Raw genomic sequence first — 19,914 nt, 5'->3', positions numbered from 1 at the left:
TAGGCTTTTTTTATCAGAAATAAATCTTGATTTACGCGGTAGATATGTTGGTACCACTGAAACCAAGCTATGAGGATTCTATTTGAAAAAAAATGGCGATAAACAAGTTTTGATCAGACTCAACTAGTTTTAGCCCCCCCCCTCACCGTAGTGGGGTATGCAAGTGCACCAATTTTTATGTTTTTCGTAATAAATTGTGGTTTTCAAATATATGCACCCTATATTTCTTGTATTAATAGAATGAACTACAAGAAATTTATTTTAATAGATTTTGTATGATTTAAAAAAGAGGTACATCGTAAAAAATACATTTATACATTTCTACGTTCCAAAGTATGATTTGTAGGTGGTAGCGATAAGTCATGTTTTTGACTGTTCGCTTGCATATTCTTTTTGATCGATGAATCAATGCGAAAGAAAGGGACAGCTATATTTTCTTAAGCTATTGTTTTCGTCGCTTTTGGCGCGTGGCTATTGAGTCATGCAGTCGCCTGTTGGCCTTACCTACATATGTGCGTTTGCGTGTTGATACTTGTTGTTATTTTTTAATACAAAAATAGCCAAAAACATGCTATAGGACTAAAACTTTTTTATGTTGATGTATAAAATGATTAATAATATTTTGATTAAAAATACTGGGGTTTTACCCCCGGTTCGGGACACTCATTCGATCTCGATGCTCCGTCCTTCAAAGGTTAAAATACAGTACCATGTAGTCAGTGGTGTAGTGCTAAATAAAAAAGAACCAGGGCGGTGTTTAATTTTTACGACCCCCCCCAATTTTTTTCGATACTTAAAAAATATGCATCCGAATATTAAAAAAATCAAAAGTTAATTAACAAATATTCTCGTTGAAATTATGATGTTTTTTTATATTTTACAAAAACATCCAAACTGCATCCTCTTCAACATCTTTGATTTTGTAATCCGTGTTTGTGTGTCAACAGCGAAATTAATTTTTCGGCAATGGTAAAACCAAATACATACTCGTATGTACATATATGTCAAATTTTAGTTCCCAGAAAAATGCACTAAATCGCATTGAATAGTGGCGCAGTTTCAAGAAATCTTGATTTTCAAAGGCGCTCAAAAAGAACTTACGCAATAGAATTCCACAAAAAAGGTTAGCATCCTCGGATAACATACAAAACCCCTTGACGTTTTTTTTTTGGAATTCTATTGCATTAGTTCTCCTGGAGCATCCTAGAAAGTTTTGATGTCTCGAGAGTGCAACTATCTCGAGTGCATTTTTCCGGTCACCCAAAATTTAGTATGTGAATTTAGAGATGTCTATTTATTTAATCTTATTTTAAGCTTTCCTTATTTCATCTATCCTCAAGTGCGTCTGGTCATAGTTCAAAAAATATTTTCTTCCGAGGTTTTTTTCGTGGTTTTAGATAAAAAAAAAGTCTATGAATTTCATCAAAACGTTTTTTAATTGTATTTTAAGCTTTGAATATGCTCAGATTACTATTCGGTTGTGGTCACCAAATGTTAGAACGGGAGTCTGCTAGCAAAATTTTATTTCAAACGAACATTTATACTCGCTTTTACAGATCGCTCCAAAACAACGAGTGTACTAATACATATACAATACGATCAACACAATCAATACAAGCATTTATAAAATGTAAATGAGTACAAACCATCTGTGTAATCTTGATTTATTCTATACGTACATACCTATGTACATATTTGTGCCAATTACGATTATCGATACTAAAACGCGGTTCATTCCCGGCTCTACCCTAGTCGAACTAATTTAACACTATGTTTTACACTCTATATTTTATATCGTTTTCTTTTGAATGTTCATATATGAAGATGAACATTCAGAATAATATTTTTATTATTGTTTATTTCAATCGATCATGTAGACTCGCCTTTACAGATCGCTCGAACGCGACGATTGCTCTAATACAGATACAATACAATGATACAATTAATATTAGCATTTTATGCAATACAATGAAAGGAGATGTCAGTTTTACATGAACCGTTTCAGTGAAAATCAGAAAAAATTGGCAGAATCTGATAGGAAACGATCGACCTAGAGTCAAAAAACAAGGTCTAGCCAGCAGCTACTAATAGGAATTGAACCGCAACCACTCTGCTCAAAAGCACTATATGCTAACTACTAGAGCATGCTGCTGGTTATTCTAATCTATGTACATTTTTGAAAATTCATGCGGTTTTTTGCGACAAATCGCATCAAATACGTCGCCTTTGCCTTGTTTTGTCCCAATTAGCGAATCGGATCGGTTCACTACACTCGTATATTATAATTAGAAGATCAACGACTTCAAAGGATGCGTCACGGTTTGATGTCCGAAAAAGTGTCGGCATTGTGCCGAGGTTGCAATAAAATTACATCACTCTTTGCTTTTGCGTTTTTTCAAATTGTCATATATACGAAAAACTTAAATAAATTTCAACGAATTTATCGAGCCTCGCTCATGTTGACAGTCCGTCCCTGTGCAAACAAAAAACGTGAACAAATAGAAGAAGAAGCGGGATCTTGACACGAAAACGAGCGCAATCTTAAGACAACACCGAAAAAAAAGTTTACATTCCATATTATCGCACTCTGGTGATATTCGATCATTGTACGAAGCAGACGGGGCTGTAGCGTTCCTTTTTTACTTTATTTTGTACGTATGTATGTATATTTTTTTCATTTCGTGTGACAGTAGCGAGCTCGACGACTTCTAGCCTCTATAGGTTTTGAACAAAAAAAGAAGTATGCATATTTTTAAATAAAAAAAATGTCAGAGATCGGGTGTCTTATCGTAGAAATGTGACGCATGTCGCTTCGAGATCACTATCGCTCCCTGGTAATATTATATGAGGTGTTCGGTTAAAATAATATTTGAAAAACATCAAAAATGCATTGAAAATATCTTCGAAGCTTATTGAAGTTTATTAGTTTTTAAAAATTGATGACATACATACATAAATACGTTCAGAATAAAGCTTATGTAATATCAAAAGGTGACTTTGGTCATAGCTTTTGTATTTTCAGGTGTAATTTCCAATGGAATTTTGCAATATATTGAACGCTAAAGTTTAATATTCAGAGCTTTCATTCGAAGTGATTACCGATATCAAATTTCGGCCGTGTAATATAAATGACGTGAAAATGAATTTATTGTGAATTTCTACTAATGGAAAATCGATTTAACGGATTATTTGATTCCAATTCGTTCAAAAGCTTGAATTAAGTGAGTTTCATTACTCATAGATATTTTGTACGTACCTACATAAATAATTAAACGGTATTTTACCAAAATTTATATATGTTCAAATCTGATACATACATATATATGTATGTATTTATGGTATTGAGAATATAATACTATACTTGAATCTTCAAGCTAAGAGCTTAGTGTTAATTACACAATGTTCTTATTGAACGATCTACTCTTCACATTGTATTACATATTAATATGTACATATATACCCTTTTAGGATTAAGATAAAAAATTTTATTCTATGTATTCTAAAAGTGAATAATAACAAGTATAGCAGTGGCATAGATACCTCATAGCTAAGTCATTTTGAGCTTGACATGGTGTCCAAATTTTTATATACATACATACACTCGATACAATTTAATATTGTCGAAATTACAGAAATACTGAAAGTAAAAAAAAAAGACTCTTATTTTATAAAGCTTGTATTGTTGTAGAGCAAAAAAACAAAATTTCATCTATTGTTACTATGTATATTAAAAATCGGTGAGATAAGATTAATTTTTTTTTAGAATTATTGCACTAATAGTCCTATGCGGATTTATATCAATAAGCAATTTGAATTATTTCGAATTTGAATGGGGAGGATGGGGTGGCTTTGGATGAATTTTGCATGAGGGCCCAAAATTTCTAGCTACGCCACTATGAGACTAACTGATTAATTTAGATTTATAATATGATTTAATCTAAGATATTCCTGTGTGATATGATTTAATCTAAGATTAATCCTGTGTGAATTTACAGTCTTTATAAAAGTTTGCAATTCAAAAAAATCATCCACTATCCATTTTATGTACATATGTAGATCAGAGTTGATGTTACATATGTTATTGCGACAGGGAAGTAGTTAATTCGATTAAGCCGTTATAATTTACGTAGATGTTGATTACGAACGGTAACGAATCGTGAACTTTCCACTTGTTAAATTTTAAGACCCGCACTATTCGCGTTAATTAGTGTGACAAATTAGACGAAGACGCAGACAGGATCCACGCATCAGCTCCGAATTATTCCCATATATTGTTTATGGAATAAGTGAGATTGTATACGTACATACATATGTGTGCACCAACATATTCGAGTTCGAAAAGTTTCGTTTCGCTCACGCACATGGGCGAAAAACGGCGAAAATCTACGTTTAAGTGAAGCGTATGTTTTGTAAAGTAAGCGGATACAATTTCCTTTATGCGTGATACTCTCTCTAGCGGAGAATAAATTATTACCTAAACAGATGTTTACCATGTAGAGACGCCGACAGTTTGAAATATTTGCTAAAATATCGGTTAGGCACAGCTTATCATTATGAAACCCGACTTTATATTGCTCACTTATACGTCGCCCCATAACGGAACTTATGGCGGCTATTCAAAGAATCGTACAAGTACAGACTAGATCGTAAGTACACTGCTTGGATTTGTTTCATCGATAAGTTTTGACCTGTTTAAAAATACTAGAAGTTTGCCTTAATAAAACAATATACTTTTGGAGAGTTTCTTTCTCGTACATTTATAACTGAGAAGGATCTTACGAAAAGTTTAAAAATTGAGCCGGAAAATACCAACTCTTTATGCATGTTAAAAAAAACATTTTTTTAATCCGTTATGTATGCATACGTACGTAGTTTGGAATACACGCTAGACCTATAATTTAGAATCAACAAAACAATCACCACTTAGTGATATGAGAATAATATTATATTTCAAAAAAATGTACCTATATCATTTTGGATTTCTGAAAATGTTTTTGATTGGAATTTTTGGTGATTGTATTAATTTAATATAATTTTTATAGTTAAAAACTTAACCAATTTAAATTTACGACATGACACTCATTAGTTTGACTAAACTTAATTTTTTTATATCACTTTATATTTATCCAATTATATTGTATCGCTTTATGTTTAATTTTGCATTGTCCTTTTTAGTTATATTTTAGTTTTTATTCTTTTCTTTCTCATTTGTTTGTCTACATATATGTACTAGATATGTATATTATATATTTTGTAAAAATCTATAATTGGGCTCAGATGTTATTTTTTTATATTTATTCTTTGTTTTTATGAATTCCTACACCTAAGGCCTGTTGAGTTTTCAATAAGTAAATAAATAAATAAATATACTCATACGATGAGACTTAGGTATATCAAAATACCTTACATACATATATGTTTTCGATATAAATTAGGGTAACTTATTTAAACCCAAATTAATATAAAGTAGCCTAGCAAAAAAGGAAATTAATAAAAAGAATAGTATATTTTTAATATAAAATGAATCAAATATCATTTGTGAAATATTTTTTTTGCATCTTATGGCACACCATGTATTATAAAACAAAGATATGCAATACAGATATATTTGTAGGATACATGATATAATACATAGTATACGATACTGCAAATGTGTATAATATATGTATAGGTATAACATGATACTGATCATGGGAAAGAAAAAACGCTTAGTGAAATCTAAGATTTTACGTTATAAGTTTAATGGGATTCAATTTTAATGGTTCGATTCAATTTTCGATTAATGAGAATCCATTCGATTGAAATCACGATCAAAACCTGCAGTCAAATAGACAGTCGACCGTAACTGTAATTAAAATAAATTTATTACGTACATCTGTCTGCCCGATTTCGGATAATATTTCCACAGAAGATATAACGTATGATTAACCAAAAGGACCAGCAATTAAACGAACCATTTTATTTTTTCCAATAAAAACAGGAGAGATACGAATCGCCTATTAATTATCAAGTAATTGGAATACTATTAGATTTGCTCGTCTAATTTAACTATCCTGCAGCAATTGATCGAGCGTTCGAATCCGGCAGTCATTACATAAGTCTACAATTAGCTTTTGGGTATTCGTCGAACAATGCCAACGATATAAATTAGGACTCTCATAGGTCATTTGAAAAGAGGACACTCAACATGGACACCAAAAATTAAAATATTTTGTTGGCTTTATCGCCGTGTAAAATTATTTTTATATCAACTTTTTCATCTCCTTACCCCTTTTTTCTATATGCATAGTTATTATATTAAACATTAAAGAACAGATATATAAAACCGACACACGGAATTTATAGCTAAGGAGATGTTTAAATACATATTATACCTAGAACTGGTGGGTTACGAGTTCAAGATAACGTTATTGTATTTTATGCAAATACTAGTTGTTTTGCGAGAAATCTAGATTTATTTTTAGCATTATGCTCTATGCAGAATATCGCGTTTGCCCTCATTAAAATAAAGTACGGAAATTCTCAAACTGTATCAAAAAGATGAAACGTCAAAAGAAATTAACTTAATACTAAAAATACTTTAATACTAAAATTATTTTCTGAATCGACGCCGCATGTAAATATGCTGGAGAAAATTGAAATTGATCGAAGCAATTGGAAACTGTACAAATAGATCAATTTATAAATTTGAGGCTATGTATGTACATATCGTTTATTTTATTGAGGTAAGCCAGTTATCAACACTAAGCCCACTTTAAAGGTCAAGGAATTTGACCCTTAAAGCCCTCAACATGAGGCCACCACCCCCCAACGAATACAGTCTAAGAGACCCTTTCGTCAGTTATCAATAGAATTTTTGTTATTAATCCACAAGAATAGTCGAAATATGATTTTTCTAAGTGAAATTTTATTTAATTCAATTCAATATATACCATCCCTATTAATTCAATTCAGATTCATGTACATAAATACCATGCAGCAAAAGATAAAAAAATGAGCCATTTTTGATACCGCTATGCTTCAAACGTACGTAATGATATAATGATACAAACTTCCGTCACACGATAAAATCGATAGTGAAGTAAGAAGAGGCTAGTAAAAAGGGACTTATGGTAAACCTATATATGTATGTACATATGTAGGTATATGTAATAAATAAGCATAGAGGGATAGTATGGTTTTATGAGAGATGCACCGGCTTCATGTGCGTGATAAGTGCGAATAAATTATGGGATGCGCATGATTTACGATACAAGAAATCGTAAATATGATGAATTCGGCAGGATAGGTAGGATTCGCTCAAAAATATTACATTCTCATTGGCCCGCAGGCGGCCGACCAATTATTTTTATACGCCTGCATGTGGAATAAATTCGAGCTCGCAAGTCAAAACGCCGCAAAGATAAGTGTAAGAGAGAAGAGTGTGCGAATATTTTTTCCGCGGGAACGCTCCTGAGGGATTACTTCCGGGTGGAGGGAAAAAAATCATATTCGACCTAGAGAGCTGTGCGCCTCGACGAACACTTTTTTTATCTTAATAAGCGGCGAAAGTGCGCGCGACTATAAAAATCCGGCTTTTTGTCTGAATTTTTCCGGCTAATTTTGCGCGATGAAAGTGCGTCGAAAAATTAATTATGTTTCCGCGACGGGTCTGCTTTTCAAAAAATTTAGATGAAAAAAATCATCGTTGCGGTCGGAGCGTGTCAGGCCATTTGCATACGTATGGGACGAGATTGTGGTTTTGCTTAGCTTTCGAATCGTAGAACAATACGTCGTTGTGGTGATGTTGATGTCGAAAACTTCAAAGGGAAGTTGTAAAATAAACCACATATTCTCCAACTATTGCTCTAGGACGATGATTTCTAAACAGATGTACGCGATATGAAATTAATGATGGCGGTCAAAGATACAGATCTATACGTATTTTCGTATACTTTGCCAAACGTTTCATGGGATGGCTTGTTATATCTATACATTTTAAAACATCTTAGAAATTCTGTATTACGTTTAACGAAAAAAGCATAAAACTGTCAATTTTTTTTTGAATTTACATATATTATTCAGCCAGCAGCATAGCTCGGTCGTTAAGCTTCTGCCTAACACTGAGAGACGCCGGGTTCGATTCCATGAGCTGACCTCGATTGAAAATAAATTTTCTGAGTATATTTGTAGTGCTGCTGGTCAGACCTGGATATTTGTAAATCCAGGTCGATCGTTTTCTATCAGAGTTTGCCAATTTTCTCTGATTTCATTGTTGAAACGGTTCCCGATTAAAAATTGGCTAAAAACCTTCGTACCTACCATTTCACCACTATTTGAGTATGATTAATGTACAATAAAATTTGTGTACAATTCATAGATGTCTACGTAAATTTGCGAGTTTTCAGTGTCTTGTAATTCAGCGACTTGTATAATAAAAAATGCTGTATTGTTTGTAATTGGCCAAGAAGGGGCTTACAAGAATTGGGGTTTACCTGATAGGTTTTCTTGGTATAAAAATGTAATATATCAAACACATGGTCAATCGATATGTCATAGCTAGAGACACGTATTTTGGGCATCTATTTTTGTCAATTTTAGTATTTTTATTTTGCATTTTAGCGTTTTAGGGCATTAAAATGTTCAATTTTAGTATATATTTTTATGAAGAGTTTAATTTTAAATAATAAAATATTTCGATGAATTTTAATAAAATTTATATATATAAATACAATTTAAGGACAACACAATAATTAAAAAATAATAGAAAAATTCTAAAATGTTTTGGTATTAAAATTACAATGAAAAAAACATGAATATAAAAATAGAAAGACAAAAAATATGAATATAAAAATATAATACCAATTAAAATTTATTAAAACTCAACATGGAGCATATTTCTACAGATTCTTTTTTGAGATTCGTGCGACGATCGGTAAAAATTATATTGTATTTAATAAAATACCTTTCAGAATCCACACTATTGACGGGACACCAAATAGATTTTAGAGCTGCACAACCAAACTCTTTATATTTAATTTTTGTTGCCATCAATAATAGTAATATATCCGGCGTGGATTCACTTTTTATAGTCTCTATTAATTGTCTAAAAAAGTGCTGATATCCTTCCAAACATTGAGCCTCTGTTAATACATTAAACAATGGCAGGTTTCTAAAATACAAAGCTGTTTCTTTAACATTAATATTAGATTTTGTACCTGCCACAGATGGATTGAATAGTTTATTCAATGTTTGGAGGAATAGATTTGTCTCATTTAGTCTTGAGTGCGAGTCTAGTTTTAAGACGCTTTTTTGAGCAGCCTTTTGGATACACAGGTTCAACTGTCTTTGTTCAGTTCAGTAGTAGACAAAAGCAGTTGCTTGGTTTCGACAGGAAAAACACTATCTATGGTAAACTGCAAGCTCTGTTTTATCCCCTCAATTTCTTCACATAATAAATATGCAAATTTCACTTTTGTTTGTTTATTTAGAATTTAGTATCTATTAAGCATTAATAGCAAAATGCCCAAAATACGTATCTCTAGTCATAGCGTTGTTTAAGTATCAGTAAATTATTTTCAACCATTTTAAATTGATTTGTAAAAAGATTCGCGATTCAAAAAACGTTAAATGCTAGTGGTATAGGAGATTTTCTATTGTATGTATATGAATAAGATGCTGATTTCAATATACAGATTTTTTTTTAAATACACTCTATAAGCATTAGGGATTGCAATACCGATATACCGGTTTACCAGTTCACCGGTTAATCTTCAAAATTTTGCAATGGGTAAATTTAAAAATTTACTGGTATTTACCGAAAACTGTTTTATCGCGGATTAAGTACATAAACAGGCATATAATTGCGTGCCATTATATAAAAAATCGATGCGAATGGCGGTTGTCTGGAATTTGTTTATTTTCAGTATTAAATGTGGCTATTTTAAATTTATAAATTCACTTGCAACACAGACCAACCAAATCGTAATAAATATACTCAGACAGTTATTTAAATTATGTTGGAAACTCTCAAATGGTTCAAACTTTAAATAAATATATATGATTGGTTGAAAATGAAGTTCATTTATCATTACGAATTTACTTTAAAGTATTTAAATGACATTATTAACCTGAGATTTATGTTTTATTATTTATGAGTCAATCTAACCTTGAATATACATACATATTTAAGCTAAAATTTTCGGAATAGTCTAAGATGAAATCTTTAATCTGCGAAACGAATCCTCAAACACATCATTTATTTTATAAAAATAGCAAGACACTTATTGTACACGAAGGACATGAAATTTAATTTAGCAAATCAAAATCAAAGTCGAAAATTTCTGACGAGATGGCCAGATAATAACTGTATTATATAATATGTGATCAATTATAATTATGTCCTGAAAAATCTATATTTAATGAGTTTTTTTAATCATATTAAAATGCATTTTTTTTTTAGATTAGGTCTTCAATTGATTTATATTTAAACTTCATCTATTGTTACTACGTACATAGATAAAGTAAATAGATTGAGAATGCGTTAATTAATTGTCAATGTAATTTAAAATTTATCGCGTGTGATTGTTTGCTCATCCGATCATGAAAGTGATATGTACAATGAAGCTGAAACAAAAACATGTATAATATATGTACATATAATAGTAAAATAAAAGACATACCTCTAATGCGTTAACACATTGCATTTCAGCCTGCGATGGACTTCCATAAAGCCTCAGCTCTTGAAAAGATCCCTGCAGAAAAATTAGAACCGAATAACACAAGAGTATGTGTCGACCTATACACTTGAACTCCATCTTCAATGAGACATTGCACCGCTGGGAGAAAGCTTTCGCATCCTTTCTTTTTATTTTCAATCCACTTGCTTTTCACGAACGAGGCACTATATTTCTATAAAAAATAAAATATACCTTCATTCTTCAATACTTTTTTATTACTTTATCTATGTTTTTATTAAAAACTTGATAAATTTCGCGCAAAAAAATCGCCAGTTGAATGACTCGTGTCAATCACTTCGCAAACAAGACAGATAAAAGCGAGTGTCAACTGTGTGATCTATCAATTACCGATGAGCGTATAAAACGCCGAAAAAAAATCATCTGATTTAATCGCTTACGACATCCGGAAACGACGATGACTTATAGCACCCATTAACTTGTATAAATAAAATTTTTAGCACACATTATACAAATAAAGCCGCAAATTTTGCAAAGACAGACACTGCTTAGAAAATAAAATAAACACACGAGTTTTCATCGCCTCTAATGAACATCACGTAGTGTCGTGATGTCATTGTCAATTTTTCCAACGTTCGATTATAATAAATAAAAGGCAAACATTGCGAATTATGAGTTTAGAGGTGTCACAATTAGCACCGAATCGCGATTGCAGAGTCTTTAATATCCCACCTCAGATTATACATGAAACATTAGCGCTAAACGTACTATAAATAAACGAATATAGGTGGATGTTATAATAAAAAAAACCGTGCTAAAAATGACCAGCGGTGGAATTTACATAATGACGCAATTATAAACTGCCTCTGAGAACAATTCCAGGTGAAAATTCTCAGCCGGAAAGCAAACAAGCGTAGGTGTTTGCGGTAAAAATGCACCATAAATGAAAAGTACATATGTACATATAAACAGTGATTCATCGGGTACGTTGAAAGTTTTCTCAAATAAATAAGTCTATTGTTAAAGAAAAAATTAAATATCTTCCTAAATATATTCTAACGAATCTGTTGAATAAAAACGATCAATATTCGATAATGATTCATTGAGTTGATTGGATTTTCTCAGCCGTGCATAATCCAATGCACGTGCGTTTAATATCTGACACAACGTCATACAACAAAACACAAACGTTAAATATAACCCGCCTGTTAGTAACGTGAGCTTTTTCTATTTTCTCTCGGTAAGCTCTCTAGCTCAAGGTAAAATGTCATTCGGCATGTTTTGTTCTGTCAATTCGATTTACTGTTCACTTCGGTCGAGATGAATGAATTTGCGGTTTCGATCATAAAACGAGAATTCATTCTAGAAACGGAACCATTCTTTTAGGATTTTATCAACGCAAACAATACGAAAAAAGACCTTTTCATATGAAACAATGCATTAATTAATATTATAAAGAAGTATTCAATAGCGGATTCTAATTAACTCACGATGAATGCTTGCAGAAAATTAATTAATTAGATAAACCCCAAAGCTTACAAAACAACTGAAAAATATATTTTTTATCATTTTTTCTGTATATTATATATAAAAGGTATCATGTAAAAAAAATAGTATTGCATACCCAAAAAAGACAAGGTAAATATATAAAAGTATATATATATTTTTAGTAATTTGTTTAAATATTGAAATAGTCTTATATAGCAATAGGATTTGCCTATTCTATTTACATATATGTGTGATTTAGATGAAAATTTACCTACGTACACATACAGATCTTAAAATTCTCCTACATACTTTTCTGTTTATGGTTTGTATATTTGTAATGAGTATTCTTGAATAATCGTACAACTTTGTATTTTTCAAAGCAATATTTTGTGCAGCGAGAATTTAAATCATTGCAACCGAAAGCTTAAAGAGAAAGAGGAAGAATAAGCGCATAAATTAATTATTCATGTTGTTTTTGCGTCAAAAGCTTTCATCTTAATCGCAGGCTTTTCTATCTAAATTGCAAATGCGTCGTCCTGTGTGTATTTTTTGGATGCAACTGCATTTAAAGTAGAATTCCGGACAACAAAGTCGATCCTTTGTACATGTAAACGTATTCATAAGAAATTATCCATATAAAATTTTACATGTTAATTAAAAACATATTATTTTTTAATATTACATAAACTTTTATGTTTTCATATTACATATATAAATATAATATATAGGATAGGCGAGCTTAAGCTTCAATTTACGCGTATTAAACGGTCGGTTTACCGTTCTTGTTAAATTTAATAAAGCGCGCGTTTTCCCGACCTGGCGAGAAAAGTCAAGTACATGTTTTCCATTTTCGCCAAAGTGAGTGGTTTTTCCGGCAACTTTTGTTCTATTAGCCGATAAACGGCGCCGAGCTGTCAAATCTAACAGTAAACATACGGATGTATTTGTCGGCTTTGTATATTTTTACTTTAAACATACAGAACATACTAAGTAATTATTTAAAACATTTTGTTATTTTGTATGTCCATCATATTTCGACCAATCTGGTGTCAAAATTAATAATTCCAATAGTAAATTTAACACCTTACTTTATATCATAACCCAAATACACGTATTATAATTACATACATGCCTCGTATGTTAAAATTTACATAGATTAAATTATTGCATTGAAAATTGTGTCCCGCGGAGTACTGGCCCTTATGTAATGTGTTAAATTAATCAAGAGAATAAATCGTATTTGAAAAATAACGAAAATGAAAATGGAACGTGTATATATGTACTAGGTATGAATGGAGTATTTTTTTCAAAAAATTATTTTAAATATAAAGATTTTTGCATTGTAGTACTTGGAATATTTTAATCTTAAATACTGAAAACCGTTTATTCGGAATATTGTTAAATGTAAAAGCAATATTTTTAGCAACGATAGTTTGCATTAAAACTAAATAATCATATTGAAACAATTAAATTTTGAATCTAATATAAATGCATGCATACGCAATGTAAAATTGATAATAGTCAATATAGCAATGTCATTTAGGTTATCTACAGTAAACATATATTTTTACAAAGAAAGCTATTAAAATAAAATGAGCTACAAAAAAATAGTACACTTAAATGATTAATTGATAAATATTTCATTAAAATATTATAAACTACATATTTTTTATCATTAGAATTCGAGTTTTAATTTACATATTTAAGCTCGTAATTTAAATATACTATAAGTGGTGTACTAACATGAGAAGTCAATATGCAAAGTGCAGATCCGATTAATCAAACAACTTGAAAGTCCGTAATATGTCTGCATAGATACTGCACATATATTATATATTAAGATAGCCCATGAGAATATACATGGTAAATCGCAAATGAAATATATAAATTGTATTCAAACAAGATAAACAAAATACATATGTATATGTAGATAGAACACGGAATAGATACGTTAGTAAGTACTTACAGTTCTAAGGATAAAACATGAAAATTTCAACAATTTTGATTATTATTTCGGAAATGTAAATATAAAGATCACGACTCACGAATTCGAGTTAAATTTTAACCGGTTCGGTTTAACCGAAGCCTTCTAAGCATCGATTTCGATTTGAACGTTCGCTTTCAGTACGGGAACGAGTTCGCGGGCCACGCCATGCGCATACGCAAGTCCGGCCGATACTAAATTTAAAACCTTCTTCGACATCTTCTCTATCCGGTATACGAACATACACACACACATGTGGACGCACACATTCACACGAACAAATCATCATTATCATCATCGACGTCAAACCAGTCGATAATATCATCATCACGCTTGGTCCAAAGACATCCCGTGTCGCAAGGCGAATTCAGATCGAAATCCTTGCAACGTTATAAACATGTACACATATGAACGTATATTTTAGGCCCTCGAATGTTTTATGCCGCACATAAAAATACAACCTCGAGGTTAGTCCGGTAAGTCAAGATTTACGAGTGTAAAATCAGTGACGATTTATAAAATACAAAAAAAAAAAAAAATACTGAATACCGGTCTCGAGCCTATACATATGTGAAATTTAAGGTGGACATTCATGTAGACTTTCGTCTGCAGGCAAATTTGCGACTAGTAAGTAAACTGTTTGCAAATAGTAAAGGCTTTTGTGAGTGATCTTAACCTTTGAAGACGGAGCGTCGAGATCGAACGAGTGTCCCGAACCGGGGTCGAGTAAGACCCCAGTATTTTTTAATCAAAACACATATTTTCTCAATACAAATGGGTTCAATATATATACTATTAATCATTTTATACATCAACATAAAAAAATTTAGTCCTATAGCATGTTTTTGACTATTTTTGTATTAAAAAATAGCGACAAGTATCGACATGCAAACGCACATGCATAGATAAGGCCAACAGGCGACTGCACGACTCAATAGCCACGCGCCAAAAGCGACGAAAACAATGGCTTACGAAAATATAGCTGTCTCTCGCATTGATTCATCGATCAACAAGAATGTGCAAGCAAACAGTAAAAAAACATGACTTATCGCTACCGCCTTTAAATCATAATTTGGAACGTAGAAATGTATAAATGTATTTTTTTACGTTGTACCCCTTTTCTAAATTATACAAAATTTATTAACATAGATTTCTTGTAGTTCATTCTAAGAATACAAGAAATGCAAAGGTGTATAGTTTTGAAAACCACATAGTTATTACGAAAAACGTAAAAATTGGGGCACTTGCATACCCCACTTCGGTGAGGGAGGGTTAAATAGTTACATAGATCTTACATAGTAGATCCATCTGAGAAAAAATCATTAACTTTTAGGAATATTCCAAGATTATTTTGAAAATGTTAAGGTTATTTGAATTAATTAATTGATTGATTATTCGAAACTACTGTATTTGAAATTAAGGAATTTTGAATTATGTTGTTAGATATATACGTATTTAATTTTGAAATGAGCAAATAACCTCTTAGATGAGTGATTTTATTAAGCATTAGGAGGTACTTGATAGAAAAATTATAATGGTTGTTAATTGGTTTATATTCTTCTCGCCTGAATGTATTATAGATAGATATATTTTTTCAATCTCTCATTATATGGTAGTGATTTGAGCTTAAAAATCATTGAAATTCTTCTTTATGAAATATACATATGTGCATACATACATATATCATTCAACGCAAGTTTCTCAAATGTGAAAACAAAAGATTTGCCTCTAAATAGATCTATCATCTAGTCTCAAATATCGTAATATTATTGATGAAAAAGTTGATTGTGAATGTCCACGTTTAGAAATAAAAATTACACAATACGACTCTTTTAAAAGACTGCCGTTTTTCGAAATAGATCACAATGATATTAATCACGAAAAAGTACCGTTCGATACTTGATATGATCATAACTTCGCCGCTTTGAAAAATGTGTAATATATTTTTCGCCAATCGAGTACGATGAAATTTTTTTCAAGGGAATGATTAACGACCTAATCGTACATCAAAGTTTTTTAATACACCCCCCATTACATATATTATGAAATGAATAATGCGATAATTTTCGAAAGAGTACACTCCACGTGCGCCCAAACACCTACCGAAGGGCCCCCGGGGGCCCTCGTAAATAATTTTTTATCTTTCAAGAATCAAGAACACCCCAAAGCACCGCTTGATTCGTTAAAAGCGACGTATCAACAGAAAGTATGCCTTCAATTAACCTGTCGACTGCCGCTCAGATGTTTTGACTGATCATCCATACGCTCTACGGACGATTTAAGCGGTGATTACTGGCTTAAAAAAACCATATTTATAAAGCAAACATAATCAGAGGATGTTTAAATTTTGCTGAAATTTCAGTATGTTTAAGATTAGTGTAAATTTATTATGCGAGCTTGAGATTGAGAGCGAGGCAATGACTCTTCTCAAAGGGAAGTTCAACGACTCGGACGCACGTTAAAACCGTTAACATGCTAAAAATCGTAAATTATATATATTCTGCATTGCCCTTTCAGTGCTAAAAATAAAGCCATTTTTATCGTCTTCTGAACGACGTATAATAAAAAAATGTAATAAAATTAACCTTAAATAAAATACATCCGTATAATTCAACATGTATTGGTTTTTCGTATAAAATACATATTTTATGACTTAATTTATCGTGTGCGATACGAATCTATTTAAATGGTAACATTAACGATTTTGTCAAATAAAAATTGATACAAAAATACACACACAATATGTATTAATAAACCATGAAAGTTAAACTTTGTATCAATTATCTATGAGAATATTAATTATTCTATTAGCGTCACGCTGTGAATATTAATGGTATAGCATGCGACTATAAGTTATCAAAATTCCTCTCACTACAGTATATAATAAATTAATTAAGGATGTAAAACGCACCTAAGTATACATAAAATTATACAGGCAATTGATATTCGTCATTGTAATCATTTTGGGAACTTTAATCTATGTTTTATTCATTTTTTTTAACAAGTATAAGCCAATAATAGTAGTTTAACGTAGTATAAGAATTTAATATTATATATGAAGGTATACATAGAACAAGTTTTCAACGTGTCCTTAAATATGAAATGGAATCAAGATAGTGTTTTTGGTGGAATGAATGCTGTTTTTACATACAAAAATACGTTTTAACTTAAATAAGAAAGTGTGAAAGTCAGTATGTTTTCCTAGTAATGAACTCAAGATTAACAACTAATAAAAAGAGATCAAAACAAAAACGGGATTGTGATTTTTGAAATTTGAATTTCTTGTTTTTGTGAGTGGTGTGATATAGTGGCATAGAAATGTACATACATGAATACCTAGCAAGCTGGAGCTATTGAATAGTCTGAAATGAAGAAATATGAACAACAGAAGTGTTCAAATGGTACCCAAGAGAGTACATATACATATGTAAAAGGACATAAGAGAGATGGTTGGACAAAGTAAGGTAAATGTGTGGGATTAGACAGATGAATGTTGCTCAGAACAGAGGATACTGGAAGGATGTTAAATAGGCCTTAATCCAGCAGTGACGATGATGAATATAAAAATCTCAAAATACGATCGAATACAACAATGCCATTGAATGGTGCACTTTAATTGAGGCTAATTCAACCTCATTGTCAGCGCGATGCATACAGTTTAAATTAACGACAATATTAACGTCAAAATTTGCGCACATTCCTCATCGAGCAATAACACCACGAACCGAGCCCAACATTCGTTCAGTCGACCAGAAAAATGCAATTCTATTGAGAATGTCGAGGATTTGCTCGAGCGAATGCGACCACATCCGGTGACCCAATTTCCAAGTCAAAGAATACGTCCGACACGAGAGTGTTTATTTTTCATCCATTTTAATGAAAATATGTCGAAATAGAAACCGATACGCGTCATAATCGAACGCGCTGGAGTAATGTTTATGAATTTGCAACGTGTTAATCAGCAGCTCAGTAATGATGCGAATGTTCGAAGCGAATTCACACGAACACACGCTCTTTGTAAACAAACACGTTCAGATGAGCTGAGTCTCGTTGAAATCTCGATGTAAAAACATCGATGTGGGATATTCTGAAAATATACTCGAGATTCACTGGATATGTATGTGAATTTAGCTAGCGTGAATCACACTTTGTAATAATAAACCTATGTACGTATGTAACAAACAAACGTGTAACTTTAGATTTATGACGCTTTCTATTTAACTAGACGGTAATTGACAGTTTACCGAACTAAACGAATGGTTAAATTTATCATACACGAGTATTGAATGCGTTGTTTAACGTTCAATATTATATTACACTAGAAGAAGTTGAGGTGGGTATTTACGGAGAGATTTTTCGGCAGACAGGTCTCTCGTAGTCTCACATATACCGTATATTTAATGATGTATTTGTATCACTTTAATCCAATTTACTTTAGAAATTCTCTCGCATTGCCATTTTAAGACTATATACTTCTATATAATCTTAGGTATCACCATATTTATTTTATTATTAATATACTATCCATTATTTATTCTAATTTATTTTAGGCATTCAAGAATTTATTGATAAATTTTCTCATATGGTCTCTCATTTGGGTCTCAATCCAAGGAGATGCTGAATCCTTGCATTTCATTTTTGATATTTTAATTATTAATTGTAATTTCCAATTCATTGTTATGCGACTATTATAACTATGTAGGTTCATACGGTATTTTGTGATTTGGAATTAAAGTCTTATCTGTTGGTGGAGAAGTTAGTCTTTCAGAAAGTGGTACAATTGAAAAATTGCTAGATACTTATGTATTTGCAAACAAATCTCTTCGTGGTTGGTCACCTCTAGACGTGAATATTTTAGATTGTTTATTTGGGACAAGGTATTTTTTTTTTTATTAAATTAATTAATTATTTTACAATGCAAAATAATTCAAACGTCGACACAACAAAGGAGCGCTTCGTCGAATTAAAATATGATAATATTCTTCGGTTCAAAGTGGCTTCTGTCGATCGTTTCCAATGATACAATCGTAAAAGAATCGTTAAATTTTACCGGCGATTTCTAAAATAATGAAAAATTATATTTTTACATTCGGCATTGATAAAAAATTTACGAAACGCTTTTTATCGACGCGATATGTGGTAATTAAATTTCGTTGTGATTTATTGAATATTGCATTATAAATTATCGATTTATATTCAAATTAACTGGCACCGATGTCTAATGACATAATTGTACAGGAATTTACTCGTCTGCCGTGGAATTTTCAATTGACGATTTAAATTCTCGTAATATAATATAATATATATGTACATGTATAATATTAGACAAAATCGGGAGCAAGTCGTGGATCGAATTATCGGATTCGAATTTGTATTCTTGCTTAAGAAGCTATGTAGATTAAGTTTATTGCTGTTTTTAGACATTGACGAAGGTTACGCTTTGGGGCACAATAGTCGCGCATAAAGAATACAAATCAAAGCCTATCTTTCAATGCTTAGATTTATATTGAAAAAATGCCCAGAGAAATTGATTGTAAGTTGGATTTTTAAAAACCGGATAGGTAGATAATAAGTCTGATTTTGAAGTTCAGAAAAAAATCTAAAATATATTGAAAGATGTAATCTTTTCCAACACGTTGTTCTTAACGCTCGCTAAACATCAATAGCTCGTGTTCTACATAAATTAATTAAGCCTGGCACAGAGAAACGCTTTTTCGACTCTATTAATTGAAACGATACGAGTGCGACCAGTTTTTTTTTATATTA

At 31.4% G+C, this 19,914-nt stretch overlaps 1 protein-coding gene across 4 annotated transcripts in view; it reads right to left on the bottom strand.

Annotated features, from left to right (window-relative positions):
• Window positions 1–19,914, bottom strand: part of LOC143911028 (uncharacterized) — a 440,832-nt gene that overhangs the window by 78,700 nt on the left and 342,218 nt on the right. For 2 of the 4 annotated variants that reach the window (XM_077429736.1, XM_077429738.1), the window contains exons 1-2: window positions 14,210–14,344; window positions 10,662–10,890 (exon numbers count right to left, since the gene is read on the bottom strand). In XM_077429736.1, coding sequence (XP_077285862.1) covers window positions 10,662–10,796 — 135 coding nt within the window. In that variant the 5' untranslated portion in view covers window positions 10,797–10,890; window positions 14,210–14,344. Of the gene's footprint in view, window positions 1–10,661; window positions 10,891–14,130; window positions 14,345–19,914 lie in introns of those variants that run through there. The other 2 variants (XM_077429737.1, XM_077429735.1) reach the window with 2 other exon arrangements.

The sequence above is a fragment of the Arctopsyche grandis genome, chromosome 4 (genome assembly GCF_051622035.1).
Source record: "Arctopsyche grandis isolate Sample6627 chromosome 4, ASM5162203v2, whole genome shotgun sequence".
NCBI lineage: Eukaryota > Metazoa > Arthropoda > Insecta > Trichoptera > Hydropsychidae > Arctopsyche > Arctopsyche grandis.
Note: the sequence above shows the minus strand (reverse complement) of the source record. Positions and strands in the feature narration are given on the sequence as shown.